This window comes from Pleurodeles waltl, chromosome 11 (assembly GCF_031143425.1).
Source record: "Pleurodeles waltl isolate 20211129_DDA chromosome 11, aPleWal1.hap1.20221129, whole genome shotgun sequence".
In the NCBI taxonomy this organism is placed as follows: Eukaryota; Metazoa; Chordata; class Amphibia; order Caudata; family Salamandridae; genus Pleurodeles; species Pleurodeles waltl.
Genome location: NC_090450.1, coordinates 680,492,077 through 680,509,282, shown reverse-complemented (window position 1 = coordinate 680,509,282; position 17,206 = coordinate 680,492,077). Strand labels below are relative to the sequence as shown.

General features: G+C 44.7%; 1 protein-coding gene across 1 annotated transcript in view; it reads right to left on the bottom strand.

Moving 5' to 3' along the window:
* Positions 1 to 17,206, bottom strand: part of ANTXR1 (ANTXR cell adhesion molecule 1) — a 398,881-nt gene that overhangs the window by 278,039 nt on the left and 103,636 nt on the right. The window contains exon 2 of the mRNA XM_069214185.1: positions 10,611 to 10,682. Within this exon, the coding sequence (XP_069070286.1) occupies positions 10,611 to 10,682 (72 nt within the window). The remainder of the gene's footprint in view (positions 1 to 10,610; positions 10,683 to 17,206) is intronic.

The following is a 17,206-nucleotide window of genomic DNA, read 5'->3' as shown; positions in this document are numbered from 1 at the left end:
GTTACCTACACCACGGGGCTGGACCAGGGACTGTTAGTGGCCTCATTCACCCTTAAAGCTAACATCTTGGAGATATCCTCCTGGATGATGGCTCTCACCCTGTCTGACAACCTGTACATTTTTTTCTTTACAGGGAGGCTGTCTCTTGTGCTAATGTCATAGGCACACAGATGTATGAGTCCAGGGGTTAGTGAGCACAGTGAGGCAAACTGTCCCAGTAACTTGTAAGAGCCACCTTGCTGCTTGGGGCTCAGGGTGGTAGAGAGATGGACACCCTTCTCTGTCCCATTGTGATCCTGTGCAGAGAGGTTATAGAGAGGTTCACTCTCCTATTCCACTCCCTCATCTGTCACTAGGCACATGCTCACTACAGACCTCTCGAAGTGAGGCTTCAGTCAGTTCACCTGGAACACCCTTAGGTGGTTCTGAGGGGTTAGGAGATACACCACCTAGGTGGCCTCCCCCTTCCACTCCTTGATCTCATATGGGCCAATCCAGCGGTCCAGGAGAGCTTGAAGCACTACAGGTTCCATGACCCACACCTTTTGGGCAGACTGAAATTCCACCAGTCTGGACTTTTGGTAGTACTAGAGTTTCATCACCTCTTGGCTGACCTTTAGGTTGCTTTTAGACTTTTTTCTGAAGTGGTGTATCTAGTTGTGATGGGTCAGCATGTAGCTAACCATATTCTGGGTGGGGTGTCTGGGGAGCTTTCTCCCACCACCTCCTTGACAAGGCTAGGAGTTCCCCTAACAGGTTGTCCATAGAGAAGTTCAAAGGGTCCTAACCCCACTCCTTTCGGTGGCACCACCATGTAGGCAAAGAGAAGGCATGGTAAGAGGGTATCCCACGTATGCCTCATGGGCTCAGGTAGGCCCACAATCATGCCCTTCAATGTCTTGTTGAATCTTTCAACTAGACCATTGGTTTGGGTGTGTTAGGGTGTGGTGAACTTATAAGTCAGGCCATGCTCATCCCGCATGGACTTCTTATATGTTGACATGCAGTTAGTACCTCTGTCTGACACCACCTCTTTGGGGACCCCAACATGGGTAAAGATCCCCATCAGAGCTCTCGCCACCACAGGTCCAGTCACTGACCTAAGAGGGATTGCCTTTGGGTAGCGGGTGGCATGGTCCACCAAGACCCAGACAAACCTGTTGCCTAGGGCTGTCTTGGAGTACAAGGATCAAATGATGTTGATGCCTACCCTTTCCAAGGGGGTGCCAATGATGGGTAGTTTGATCAGGGAGCGTTGTGCTTTTTCCCTGACTTTCCACTGGTCTGGCAGGTGTGACAGGACCTACAGAATGCATCTTAGGCTGTCTTTGTTTGGGGCCAATAGAAGTGGGAGGCAAGTCTGGCAAAGGTCTTGTCTTGTCCTAAATCTCCTGCCAGGGATAAGCCATAAGCCAGACACAATAGATAGGTCGGTAGCACTGGGGGGCCACCAGCTCACAGGCTGCCCCAGCACCAGGAACCTTAGGCTCACTATAAAGTAGATTTATCCCCCAGTCAATTTGGTGATCCCAAGACTGCTGCATGAGCTAAGGCCTGGCACCTCAAGCCCTCAAGAGTGGCACACCGCTTGTGCACTTGGCAGAATTCCTCACTGGTGGGCCTACCCTCAGCCTGCCAGCTGTCAAGCTCAGATAGTTCACCTAGAGGGGAATGCCTACCCTGGTTGGCTCAGGAGGGGGGAAGTCCTCAGGAGAGACCCCATCAACCTCTACCATGGGGACTTCAGGGACCAGTTTCCTGTCTCCCTTGCCCTCTTGTTGGCAGTTGTCTGGGCCATTTTTCCAGGCTCCAGACTTCCTTGGCTCCCTGTCCAGGCAACCATGGCTCGGGTGGTCATGCAGACCCACTCAGGCAATCCCATCATCTCCAAGTGAGACCTGAGCTCTACCTCCCTCCAGGTACTGTGCTCCAAATCATTTCCTAACAGACAATCTACAGGCATGGCAGGGGTCACAGCAACTTTCAGAGAACCTGAGACCCTTCTTATGCCCACTCAAAGGGAACCAGAGCGACTGTTAAGTGGCAGTCACAGTTGGTGACTATGACTTGGTGGAATGTGTTTGGTGGGACCTGCTCTGCAGACACTAGATGACACTTGACAGTGGTCATGCTGGTCATGCTGGCTCCTGTGTTTCGCAGAGCTTCCATCCATTGCCCATTATTGATGCCCCCTTGCCTATACTTGGAAGTATTTTCAGGCATGTGAGCTTTTGGCAGCATTTTCTCCCAGGGACACCAGGATTACCTCTTTCTGTTCCCCAAAACTCGGCTGGACTACCTCATGGAGTTACACTCACCAACCCAGGAGCCTGCCCACTAGTGGGGGGCAGTGCCCTCTTTGGACATTTGAAGTCAACATTAAAGTGTCCATACTTATAGTACTCTGTGCACTGGGGTTCAAACCTTCCAGACCTATGGTCAAATACCCTTTCTTTTTAGAATCAGACTGGGACTAGTTACCACTACTCAATTGGAAATTATTTTGGTGACTTTTTGAGAACTTCTTGTTTTTTTCATTTTTACTCCCTCTTTCTTCTGTTGGGAACCCTGACCACCCTTGTGGGTGTCTCCCCACCCCACCCCCCTCCCCCAGAAGATACCCTTTTGGACACTCTGGGGCTAGTCCAGAGGTCTGCCTTTTCGGTAAGCTTCCTGGGGTCAGTCAGCTTACTGTCAACTAGGAGCTGGAGCAACTCTGTAAAACAGATACTAAACATATGCTCCCTCATGATGAAATTGTACAACCCAACATAAATATTAACTATGCTGCCCCTCACCTAGCCATTCAGTGCCTTACTGGAGTAATCACTGAAATCTACCCAGGATTGGTTGGGGAGCTTCTGACTGTCCCTGAATCTTTGGCGATACATCGCAAGGGTCAGTCCAAATTTGGCAATCAAAATGGTTTTCATGGTAGTGTACTTGGTCTGGTCCCAATCTCTAATGTAAGAAGTGTGTACCTCACAAGTGTAGGCATGTGTTTCCACAGTCCACCCCCCAGATCTCATCAGGAAACCTGTGAACCTTCTCCGCATCCTCATAAGCAGAAAACCACTTATCAATGTCATCTCCCATCACATAATTGGGCACCAAATCCGTGGGTATAAGAACCCTTTTGTCTCCATCAGGTACTGCATGTATGCTGCTATCTTTATTGCTGGAATCCACCTACCTGGCATTGACTTCCAACTCTTTTAGACTCAGTTCATGAGCTAACAAAAGCTTCTTCTTAGCTAAGGCTCTTTTGAACTCAGCCTTCCTCTCCTCAGCTGCCATTTGCAACTTTGCCAATTGCAGCCGGAATTCCCTCTCCTCTCTCTTCCCCTCTGGGGACAAAGCATGATTGGAGACACTGCTCTGTGCTCTCTCTGGGAGCACAAATCTATGGGTAGCCCCCTCAACTGCTGCAGGTAGCTCCTCTGAAGAGCCATTCACAGGTTCCTCCAGCTCATCATTCTCTTGGGAGCGGGCCTCTGCCCAGATCCTCAATGCCGTTTAAAAACGTCACCTTCTTGGTTGCTCCTCGGGCAGGTATCTCCATACAGAAGCTTTTCAACTGAGTACATTTATATATTTCCATCTTGGCTCCACTTGCAGAACCAACCAGAGACACGAGTATAGGCTGTAACAAAAATGCAAAGCAGGGAAAATTGCAGAAGAAAAATTCAAAATGGTCTTAACTGTGGATAGGTAGTGCACACTTAACTATTGTATGGCACTGCACAAACATAAGTCCTATTGCACGCTGCCACCAGTGTTAGAAATCTGGTCTCTAGTTGGGAGAGGTATGCCCCCTGTTCATATAGGTAGGACAATCCTAGGCAGGGTAAGCCACAACACAACCTAAATTAACCTGTGCGCACCCTCTGGTAGCTTGGCACAGAACAGACAGGCTTAACGTAGCTGCAATGTGTAATGTATTTGTGCAATGACTCATACAGTAACACAGAGAAAATAGCAGGTTAGAAAAAATAGATTATGTTTTTGTCAATACATTAAGACCAAAAATGACAAAAAATCAACGTGTAGAAGTTGAGTTATGATTTTCTAAAGAATAAATGCAAAATCTCTGAATCTTATACTGCTCTTTGGGGTTACTTTAGGTCGTGCTGGGCCGGGGCAAAGTCAAAGTTCAGGCCGACCGATGTGGAGCACAGGTTGGCTACAGGGCCCATGCAGTCCCAGGGGAACAAAGTGCCTTTCCTGGATGCAGCAGTGGGATGCATGGCACAATGAGTTAATAGGGTCCTCCAGGGATGGCAATGTTCCTATCTGTCCCATGCAGTGATGGCAATACATTGGTTCAGAAGTCAAGCACTGGAGCCAAGATACCTTGATTCCAAATATGATGCATCAGGGTTTTTCATGCGGTCGAGGGATGCTTCGATCTTCGTAGACTGCTGTGTGGAAAACAAAAATGTCCAATGCGGCAGGCTCTCAAGGCCATACGGCGGCTTTGAGAGCAATGCACCAGCTGCCGGTTATGCTACATTCAACTGGAGATTCCATGCTGCAAGTCTCTAGGTACACTTCACGGGAACCAGACACAGGAGGAGGGATAGAGACCTTGAAGTCTCAAGCAACAAGTGCCAAGCCAACATTCCCTTGGAAATTGCTTGTGGTGCAAGGAAGAGTCCAACTCTCCTTTAGCAGGGTCAGAGAGCTCCACGCAGCAGGACAGTACAACAGAAAAACACTCCCTCCATGTCAGCAGTCCAGAAAAGTAACAGTCCTTGTTGCAGAACAGCAGTCCTTCTGACAGAGTCAAATTGTAGGTCCAGAAGTGTCTGAATTAGTGGGGTGAGAGACCCTGTACTTATACCCAGTTGTGCCTTTGAAGTGGGGGTGACTTCAAAGAAGGGTCTTTGGTGCACAGAGGCCCTTTCTTCCCAGTCCTGGCTCCAAGCTATAAGAAGAGGGTATTCAGAACTTTGTGTGGGGACGGGACACTCCCTACTGAAGTGTATGTGTCAGCTCCCCTCCACCCTTCCTGCCCAGGAAGAGTCATCAGAATGCAGATGTATGTAGATGAGTGCTCAGACACACCTAACCTTCCTGGGTTTGTGGCTGTCTAGAAGCAATGCACAAAGTGTAGCTGTCACCTACCCTAGATGTGTATGGAGGCATGCTGCAAGGCATACAGAGCAATAAAAGCAGAGACATGATCACTTTCTACTTTTTACCACTAAAGAGGAGTTATCATTATCATTCTATTTATATGAAGCATGGTGTAGCTTCTCCTTTCTGATCAGGAATTACAGCTTAAAAGTATATTAAGGAATTCCCAATGCTTGCCTATAAGAGAAGTAGGCCTCACAGTAGTGAAAAAGGACTTTGGGAGCTTTTCACCACCAGTACATGGAAAACGTAAAAGTACATGTCCTGCCTTTTAAATACACTGCACCCTTCCCTATGGATTACATAGGGCCTACCTTAGGGGTGATGTATACATAATAAAAGGGGAGTTTAAGGCCTGGCAAGGGGTTTAAAATGCAAGTCGCAGTAAGCTGCTCACACAGACCCTGCAATGGCAGGCCTGAGACATGGTTAACGGGCTACTTATGTGGGTGGCACAATCAATGCTGTTGACCCATTACTAGCATTTAATTTACAAGCCCTTGGCATGCATAATGCACTTAACTAGGGACTTATAATTAAATTAAATAAGTCGATAGGGTAGGAGGCAATATTCCCACGCTTAGGGGTGGGAGCACAAGCATTTTAGCACTGGTCAGCAGTGGAAAAGTGTGTTAAGTCCTAAAACCAGCAAAAATGAAGTCAGAAAAATGGAGGGAGGAATGCAAAAAGTAGGGGAATACCATTCTAAAACTGTCAGAACTAAAGGTGCTCAATTGAAGCAAGCTTTGTTTGAGAAGATTTGGTCTGACCATACATCCCACAACATCATGACTAGATAATCTCCTTTAATATTCAGAAATACAGAACGCTTGGACCTAATATGGCCCTGGAATGGTTGAGTGGTGGAAGTTCTGTGTGTGTATAGAGGGGGGTCATCATGAATAAAGTGCACTGTTAAATATGCAACACTAAACCAGGAAGAAAGACTTATCCTGTGGAAATAGTGATACTGGGAAGAAATAGAGTGATCTTGAATAATTGGCAGACTTGAAGAATGGACGGGCTTGACAAATGCAATGTGGAGGGAAAGCCCATAATCACTTCAAAGCAACTATTATAGAAATCCTCAGAAAGCCAGAATCATTTCTAAGCAGATGATCCGGAAAGGTCTGTATTGGCATAAAGTATTTGAAATGAGAGATTAATCAGATGGAGGACTTCTGGATTATGACTTCTCGTTCATCATTTATGCATCGAAAGGAGGAGGATGGATTATCTTTCACTGTTTTTCCTACATGGTTTATGATCTCCTGCATACTGTGTCTGTGACCATTTTCTGCCCTCCCCCATGCATTTGCTGTATACCCATCGTTCAAGGCTTTTCCACCTGTAGAATATATAAGGCATGATGATTCTATTCAGTCAGAGATGGCAGTTGAAAACGCTGACTGACAGTGAAGCAGTTATATTAAGAGGACACACGCGACACAAAAACCCCGATCATTTTACTTCTCATTTTTTAGGTCTGATGTTTTGAATTTTACAGTACCTCCTAGCAAGACAGGATGAATATGCAATGGAAGTTATAATTTAAGTCGTGTCTCTGGCATACATTTGAACTGACTAGTGTCTGAAATAATGCCAGAGCTGGAGAAGTGATATTTTACGACTTTATTGGTAAGTGGTTGTTTCTGACTGAAACTTTAAAGGAATGTGTTGTTTTTAGTTGGACATTTAGCAGCATTTGATAACATTTCCAAAGTAAACAACAGGACACAATAAAACAACGCAAAATACCAATACAACTTCAACAAACAGGGCACAATACAACTAAATTGCCAAAATAGAATTCCACCCAACAACCCCTGCGTCAAACAAAAAAATTTAATGCAGTAATCCTGTACAAAAACACAACAGTACAAAAAACAACCCATCACCACCCCAACAAAATAAAAATCAGAAAATATGCACATTCATGTCACACATTAGCATCTCCACAAATCTGCCTCATTATTCGGCAGCGTAAGGTTTCTTACAAGCAATACCTTTCATAACAACAAGGACATGTAATAGGATCATTCAGAACAGTTTTTGTGATCAAAGACTTATACTATTGTAATGTACTGTGTTGTAATTTCATTTATATAGTGCTTAATACCCCTGATGAGGCACTGAATCGCTTCAGGGCAAGCAACATGATAGCCAGGGACCCAAGTTTAGTGGTTAGGCTAGTGGTAAATGTTGGTCATTGGGTTTGGTTTTGCGCTCTCAGGGAAACCATTCAATATGTTTACTCCAGTTTCTTTGTGGTATGTTACATTAATAGCACTTAGATGTGAACATTTGTGGGAGCTATGTGGGATGAGGCAAATGGTCGGTGGGATAACTGGATAGGCTAGATGAGATTAGGGATATGGTTTCAAAGGAGGATAGGCTGTGATCTATGAAATGAGGTGTGGGCAATTTCCGGATATACAATAATAGAGCTTAAGACTTAGAGAGAGGAGGCGTGCAGCAGATGGAATGTAAGGAGGGGGTAATTCAAAAGAAATAAAAGAAAAGGAATCAAAAGTTTTATGTGAAGGCCAATTTTTAATGCAGGGTTTTAAGACTAAAGAATGCCAAGGCTTTTTAGACAGTATGCAATCTGAGGATGTAAAATTGTTGAAAGAAATAACAAACCACCGCACTTGAGACCCAGGTAATACTACAGTGCCAGGCTCTTCGTGAAAAAAGATGCTTCTAGAGGCCAAAGCCTGGACACAGAGTAAACACAACATTGAAGACAAGTTTGACAGCATAGAATAAAAGAAGCACACTTTTCATTAGAAGAAGTTCGCATATATAAGCTTGTAGCAATGGACAGAAAACAAGCGTACATGAGCACACTACTAGCAACACAGTATTTTAGTCTGGGGGGGGGGTAGTGCGGGGCTTCCATTCAAGGTAAAACCATTCGGTTGTGGGGAGTGTGTATACTTTTGACTCTGAATATGTTTTTGTATTTTGAATACAGTTTACCCATTTTCTGTCAATGTGCGTTAAAACAACATAACACAGCCAGAGCATGTGCTACTCATTCTGCATAGTATTCTTTTTATTGCCATCATATTTAATAATTCTTATCTTCTAGTTTGTTTGGTTCCCAACTGCACAAACAATTTCCTGGTGCAAGATGCTCGACCTGGTGCTGTTGTGCCTTAGTGCTCCAGATATTGAGTATTAACTGACATATACTGACCCTCAAGCACAGCTGACAGGTTTCCTAGGTCCGTGCTTGGCTAGTTAGGCCAGTTCCGCTCTTTTTCTGAGGACCCTGGAACTTATAGTTGTGGTTTTACATTGAGTTGAACTCGACTACAACTACCCGAATTCTAAGGAAGAAAACAGGACTGGCTTAACGCTTAAGTATGCATGGACCTTGGAAGCCTGGTAGCTATGCCCAAGGCTGGTTGGAATTTTTGTTTCAGTGATGTTCATTGCTATTTATAATTGATCAGGCTGTAAGGACCCCAGACTTCAAGTCTCAACACGTCCGCTTGACACATACTCGGTGCTTGCAGATGAACTGTAAAATGGTAGAATGTGCGCGATAACTGCAGTAGTACGGATTTTTAACACATTTTGAAAATATACCAAAATACCTTATACAATAATTGTGCCCAAGACAAGCGTCCAACACAACAGAGCAGGGCAAAACTGCTTCCACGGGGACGAAACTAAAACATATCTTAATGCCCGAAAACAGTAAGAGACTGTGAGTAGATCAAAGTAGCGGCATTTTAGGCGGGATTTAGAGTTTATGTGGCAGTGAGGGGCAGTACCAGGTTTATGTTCTCAGAACTTACAAGTGATGTTAAGTGGATCTTATATCCAATGATGCCTCCTCACACGTTGCTTACACTTCATTATTGTCAACAGCAGTGCACTTTTCCAATATATGTATATTGATAACACTAGGGTTTAGCCAGTTTATATTAATTACCAAAATTGGCAGATGAGGGGACTGAGGTACATGAAGCGGTAGTAATAGAACTGCTGACATAAAATGGTCGAAGTCCAACTTGCCCTCGTCTTTGCTCCTCTGCGGCATTTTCTTTGCGGGTTAGGTGCTTATTCTGGGCAGCATTGCTGCCACAGTCAGGAAAAGTGAAGTGGAGGGGTGATGCCATCACAGATCGTGGATGCCAAATTCAGGGCGGTTCTCTCACTACCATTTCTGGTGGCACTCTCTCTGTCCAAGATGCCATGTAGTACATGACTGACTTCCACAAAGAACTCTCAGCCTGCACGTGGCATGCTGGACGAACATACTTGGCATTTTGACTTTGAAGCACATTGACAGATTCACATTACCAATTCTACCTTAATGCCATGATAGGGTAGGCCTGCCACCACAAACGTTTCCTTTCTGAAATAGGTGGGAGCTGGAACATAGTGCAAAGCCCTCCCTCAAAGTTAGGGAAGTCAAATAAGGCAAAACGTTCCCTATCAATGTGGGGGGAGGTGTTTCCCCACCAGCACAGTGGCGCTCCTCTCATATGGGCCTACATTTCTTCCTCATTTAGTCAAAATCACGCACATTTGATTAAGTGGGAATGTCAGCGGCAAAAATCAAGCCCCTTGCAGCACTGTAGCGTCATTTTCGTTGAAGCTACGGCTATGCAGAAAAGTCCCCAACCCCTTGTAATATTTACAAAATAGCGCAATAGTACCATTGCACCAGTTTGTAAACCCTTGCACCACATTATACCTGTGCCAGATATAATGTATGCAAGGGAGGCATTCCCCTGCAAAAAGGCCCATAGGAATTGTGCAGTGAAATCTACAAGATATCACTGCAGCATTCTAGCCTAATTTTTTAAGGCCTGCTCAGGACATGTGTTAAAGTGATGCTAGGCTGGTTTCAATTGGCCTCCCTGAGCTTTGCTGGACTAGTGTCAACATTTTTGACACTAGTCAGGAAAGCGACGCAACTACGTTTGACGCAGCTGTGCTAATGACCGCCATGGTGGCCTGTATTGTAAATACATCGTTACCATGGTGTCGTTAGGGTGGCGCAAGCAAACTGGCGCATTGTGATCGCTGCACCAGTTTATTGCAAATGTGGCCCCAAGTTTCTTAGTTTGCTAGACTAAAACTCTTCCCAAAAACTAGCCACCTGTTTTTTAAGCTCTTGCTTGTATGGGGTAATTCCATTTTTAGACTGAGCCAGAATATGTACCCATAAATATACTTTATTAACATAGACACCACAATTACAAGCTCTAGAAAATAAACTGCAACTGGATAGGAGGACCCTTTGCTTCTCTTGGCAACATTCAGTTTCTCCTGGTCCAAGGTCTTTCACTGCATTTCCTCTCTCAATAACTATCTTTTCCATTGGCCTTGGTGATGAGCTTCTGTGCTTTCTACCTCTATCAACTGCCCGTCTTAATCCATTCAAACGGTTTATATGTGTTTAACCACACCCTTGGTGCTTTTACAAAACAAGTGAAATAAATAAGTACCTTATAAACTTGTGGGCCAGGTGCTCGACGAAATTGTATATTTCACCCCAGTGATGCTGAACGCTTCCAGACCTGAAAAACCGGGGGGAGGGATAAAGAGGATTTAGTTAAATGGTCTTAACATCAGTCAAAACAAGCAGATTTTGGAAAGGATCTGCTGCATTACTGTCAGGTATAAAGTTCAAAGATTGCATATTTCACACACAGTACGAGGGCGTGCTCTAGAATTGGAAACGACATCCAAGGTTTGGTGATCCTCTTTGGAACAGTGCTGAGGGGAGGACCAAACTATGTGGCAGGATTGACTAAAACATGTGGTAAGAAAAGACTAATTATGCAGCATAAGGTGATAGCATTACTTCATTAGATTGTCATTTCTACACACGCAAACACTGCCTAAGGTTTCACCATATTAGTACCAGTAAAACACAAAAATACAGCAATAAGCAACTGAAAGGTGATCAGTCAACTTCTGCGAAGGACTTCCATTAAGAGGCAACGTTTGCCGTGTTTTAAGTAATGATCCATTTGAGCTAGATATATACATTTTTTTAAACCTGCAAATTATGGAGCAGATGGTGGATTATGATGTAAATGTGGTAAAAACATAATTATGCAGAAAATGCAGTAACCCTGGATTTGAGTTAAGGTATAAGGTTTTTGGTCTATATAACAGTGTTCCTGGTTCACTATAGAAATAGTTTAATTCAAGCAGAAAAATAGATCTTTTTGATTTTGTTACCATATGTTTAACGGGTACCTAGAACACAATGTGAGTGAGGGAAATGAACAACATCCTGCTAAGCAAATATCTGTTTCCTAGAAAACACATTTCCAACCTTACTCAGCACACCACCTCTTAGAAATGCAAATTGTTTTTCCATATGACAACACGAGTTATGAAGAACACATGTGCATGTTAGTTGCATTCTCTCATTGTGTTTGTCGGATTGCAGGGAAGAAGCTCTCCACGGAAAATCTGAGAATGTGAATTAAGCAGCGGCGGCTCCTCCGCTATGGTGGAGGAGTGTCCCACCCCTGCCAGCAGCAGCCGATGCAAACCTTTAACAGCGAAACGATAATAAACTATGGGGCATATTTATACTCCGTTTGCGCCGAATTAGCGTCGGTTTTTTTTACGCAAATTCGGCGCAAAACTAACGCCATATTTATACTTTGGCGTTAGACGCGTATAGCGCCAAAGTATGAGGAAAGAGCGTCGGTTTTTTGCGTGAACGCCTTCCTTGCGTTAATGAGATGCAAGGTAGGCGTTCCCGTCCAAAAAAATGACTGCGACACAAATGCGTCGTATTTATACTCCCGGGCAAAAATCACGCCCGGGAGTAGGCGGGGCAAAAAACCCCGCATTTGCGCCTCTTTTTAACGCCTGGGTCAGGGCAGGCGTTAAGGGACCTGTGGGCTCAAAACGAGCCCACAGCTGCCCTCCCATGCCCCCAGGGACCCCCCCTGCCATCCTTGCCCACCCCAGGAGGACACCCAAGGATGGAGGGACCCATCCCAGGGACATTCAGGTAAGTTCAGGTAAGTATAATTATTTATTTTTTTTATATTTTTTTTTGGCATAGGGGGGCCTGATTTGTGCCCCCCTACATGCCTCAATGCCCAATGACCATGCCCAGGGGACATAAGTCCCCTGGGCATGGCCATTGGGCAAGGGGGCATGACTCCTGTCTTTACTAAGACAGGAGTCATGTAAATGGCGTCTGGGCGTCGTTAAAAATGGCGCAAATCGGGTGGAGGCGATTTTTTAGCGTCAACCTGACTTGCACGATTTTTAAGACGCCCTAACGCCATTTTCCCCAACGCCGGCGCTGCCTGGTGTACGTGTTTTTTTTCCACGCACACCAGGCAGCGCCGGTCTGCTAGCGCCAGCTAACGCCATTCAATAAATACGGCGCCCGCATGGCGCTTCAGAATGGCGTTAGCCGGCGCTAAACTTTTTGACGCTAAACTGCGTTAGCGCAGTTTAGCGTCAAAAAGTATAAATACGGGCCTATGTTTATTATCATTACGTTGTTAAAGGGCCGGGGCCATGGGGGATGACAGGGACGCAGGGGAGTGTGTGCACTCCACTCAGTGTGCATGTGTATTTGGCCGGCTGTCTAGGGCCGGCCAAACACACATGCGCACTGTGCTCTCTCCAGCCCGACAACACAGCACTGGCTGGGCGCTCCAGCCAATCCTAATGCTGTTTTCATGCATTAGGATTGGCCGCAGGGCAGGCTGGGAGCCTGTGTCTGCTGAGGAGATGGAGGAGCGGCACGGCAGGTACGTTTTTTTTGATTTTTTATTATTGTTAATACTCCCCCGTCACGAACTGCCCGCCCCTTTTAGCCCCTGGGAGCCGCGACTGGAATTAAGTCACATCAATTATGGGTGGGTACCAGAAAAATTGCTCTGGCCCAGTCTCACTCCCTTGGCATAGACTCCTAATTGTTCTCCTGTACCACTGACCTGACCATTGATTATCAAAAACATGTGTTACAGATGAGGAATTGGATACAACACTAAAGGGCAGTGAGACTAAAAACAGTGAGAAATTGGGTTATTGGTTGAAGAGGGTGAACCCCTTCTCAGGCAACAACTATAAGCCTCATCAGGGGGAACCACAACAAGTCACTAAATTAACCTGTGTTTAATCCTCTGCTAGCTTGGAACAAAAGCAACCAGGCTTAACTTAGAGGCGATGTGTAAAGTACTTATGCAGCATTCAAACAGCAAATAAAGGGAAAACACAGGAAGACTCCCACACTAATTTAGAAACATCGTGTAAAAAATAATAAATGATTTGGCACTAAAATTACAAAAATCCAATCAGTAGAACCAAAAATGTTCACTTTCAAAGAATTAGGTTAGTATAGTGACTTAAAAGCACAAAGTGCTAACTGGGGTTATCTGGTCACGGTGAACTGGGACAAAGTCACAAGTTAAATTCAACTGCAACTGTGTTTAGGCTGGGTGCAGGACTGAGTTTAGCCTGGTAGACAATGTACCTGGTTGTACTTAGACTGAAATGCAAGGTCCTGCATCGAGCTGAGTGGAGTTGCATCATTACTCTGGGGTGTCGCTGATTAGGAGATCCAAGGTGCGTCATCGACTTGTGTCGCGCTGGGTCAGTTGCAATGAGGCCACTTGATCAGGACCAGTGAGGTGCTGTGAAGCAAGGTCCTGCGTCAAGATGTGTCAAGATGCATTGTGCTGCATCAGTTCCTATGAGGACACCTATCAGAAGCTACGAGGTCCTGCATCGAGATAGGTCAGTCTGCATCGGTTCTGATGAGGCCGCCAATTAGGGTTTGTAAAGTGTTGTGACTCGTGGTCCCGTGTTACAATCATAGCAGTAGAGGCCAGCAGTAGGGCACAACTATGTCCAGTTGAGTCTAGGCAGCTGGGCTGACGGAGGGTGGGCCTCTGGAACTTGTTTGGTCCTTGTAACTTAGAACAGGAGGCCAGTCAGCTTGCCTGTGGAGTCATTCTGGAGATTCAGCATTCAAGGAGCAGTTCTATTTTTCCTGTCTAAGGCAGCAGGGCAGCCCTTCTTGCCACAAGACAGCAGAACAGCCCTTCCTTCAGCAGGGCAGTAGAGCAGCCCTTCTTCTGTTTCTTCAACAGGTCCAGAAGTGATCTGGAGAGTTGGTCTCAGGGTCTAATATATGTACCTGGTACCCCCTTTGAAGTAGGAGAAACTTCTAGGCTTTCCCCACATCTGGTTCTTGAATTACCTTCCTTCTCTGCCCAGGTCCCAAGATGTCTTGGATGACAAAAAGCTAGTGTAAAGTTCTTTGCGAGTGCGGGAGAAAGCCTTTACTAAAGTACAAGTGTGGTAGGTGACAGGCTCCACCCCCACTCAACTTAACAGCATGGTTTATCCTGTCAACATCCAGTCCCTCTTTGTGACACCATATGGGAAGAATACACAAACGCCATGTGCTTGTGCTAACCAAATGATTAGGACAAGAAAATGGCAACTTTCTAAAAGTGGCGTTTTCAGGATTGTGACTTAAAATGTGACTTTACCATTAAAGAGGATTTTTAATGAAAATTCTCTAGAGACCAAACATGTCATTTCTACCTGCTCCTAAGTAAAAGTTATCGCTTATTAAATATAGTATGGTAACCCAATGTTATCCGATGGGAGAGGTAGGCCTTGTAGTAGTGAAAAACGAATGTAAGAGTTTTTTAACTACCAGGACATGTAAAACTTAAAAGTACATGCCCAACATTTTAAAAACAATTCACCCAGCCCTATGGGCTTTTAAGGCATATCCCAGGGCTGACTTTTATGTATTAAAAAGGAAGGTTCACTCCTGGCAAAATGTTAATTTTTTCAGTTCAAAATGACAGTTTACAACTGCACACAGGCTGCAAGGGCAGTCCTCAGACATATTTTGAAAGGCTACTTTAGCGGGTGGCACATTGGGTGCTGCGGACCCACTAGTAGCACTTAATATACGGGCCCTCTGTACATGTACCACTTTACTAGGGACTAACAAGTAAATTAAATGTGCCACTTGGATGTAAGCAAATTATACTATGTCTAAAGGAGAGAGACCATGTACATTTGCACTGGTTAGCAGTAGTAAAGTGTGCAGAGTCCGAAGGCCAACATAAACAAATAGGGCAAAACAGGAGACGGGAAGGCAAAAGGTTTGGGGGAAAACACACCAACCATGTCAGGTCTAACAAAAACACAAATCAATAGAGAAAGGCACATAGCCACATGACCAGAGGCACCAGTGCTAAGAGGGTTAATCTACCACAACCCTTCATCTGAATAGTAGTGTCTTAGTGAAACTTATGACTCAGGGCATAATCTGTTCAAAAGAGAAAAAAAGTGAAGAAGCCGAAAGTCTGTCTTAGGAGTGACAAGCCATGCTCCAGAATGCTCTGTATCAAAAGTATGAAAAACAGTTCCAAGCCCCACATTATGGATATAACACACTGTCCCACATGTGCAAAGGCACACCCTTAAGTCTGGGCACAGGACGCAGATTGGTACAGTGCACGTATCACAGTAAATGTGCTGTTCCTAGTGCAGGCGTGATCCTTGAGATCAGGCCCGCTTGAGGTCATGCTGGTGCACATTTAGCACTGGTGCTTATCTATATTACACAAGGGCTTTTGCAAGAGTCTGCATCCCCTTCTGTAAAATCAAAGTGGGCCAGGGATGCATAAAAAGGGAGTGCATGCCTGTTGTCCCCTGGGCAATTTCAATTAAAAAGCCCCAGATCACCAAAACAAGCTTCAGGGATCACCACCTACACCACTAGCAAATTGAGGACTGCTTTGATTGCAGTTAGCAAAATAGAGTGATATCCTGAGTTCAATGAATGACTGCAGGTGAGCTATGCAAATTGTTTGCTAGGTGAGTGTTGGGGAAGGAAGAAGGTAGACCTGACAGCACATAAGCCAAGAATGGGAGAGTCCCCTCATCTAGGAAAACACCAGAGGCACTAGGTGTGTGGATCTTTAAACCACTAAGATATGTAATCATTTATGGACTGTTTGTGGGCTCATTGTAATTTCCCAAAGAGTTTGTTGATTTGTGGAATGTTTGCTACATTTTAGAATTTGGAGTGATATATTTCAGCCTTAGGAAAAAACTTAACTTCAATGAAATATTTATTTGCAGGTGACCAATGTTCAAACATTTTGGATGGTTGTTAAGTTCCTATTTGCTTGGAGTTGTTATGCCCTGGCCAGTGGTTAATTTGGGCTGATGGAGCCCACCAACACTCATTTTTGGGCACCCGACTTATTATTCCTCTTCAGACATTGATCAAGAGCAAGAAAAGGAAAAACAAACACACAGGAAAAAAGGAGGAAGAGATAGATTGAAAAACTGTTACAAAGGGAGATAGGGCACCTGCAAGAGAGACAACGTGGTAACGAGTGGCTGAGAGTGAATTAAAGAGAGATAAGGTGAATTCAAGGCTATGCATTTGTTCAACCAATATTTAATAGCACTAACTGTAGGCTTCTGACTGAAGATTTGGCCACCAGCACTCATTCTTTTACAAACTAAGCACAGGGTCTGGCCTACTAGCGAAACAGTCACCAGATAGTTATTTGAAACTCATTAGGAGAGTGATTTTGGTTCCACCCACATGCTGGGAGCCAGGAGTGCATGTTTTATTGGGAAGACGGTTTGTGCTTCCATAAAAAAGGGCTTGCTCTTCCTACAGTTGTGAATGTTTTTCTTATTTATCCAGCTGCCTGAGCTTGAACTGTATGTGGCACACACATAACACTGTAATATTAATAAAGTTTCTTAGATAATTAGATAATTTATGGTGTTTTTCTCTGGCAGCAGCACAGCTGGGAGGAGGACAGTCATTAACCTACATGGACTTTTAGGACTGGCTTGCCAGTGAAACTGTCACCTCACCTTTTAGTCTACACCAATATTATTCTATTATGCTTCCACACAAATTCATAGTCATTCCAATGTTATCTGCTTGTAATGCTTTACAAAAACGTACAACATTTCTTTAAAGCCACGCCTATTGGCATTCCCAATGCGTGTTTTTCATTTATCAGCCTAGCATCAAGCTGGGGAGAGGTAGGAGTAATTG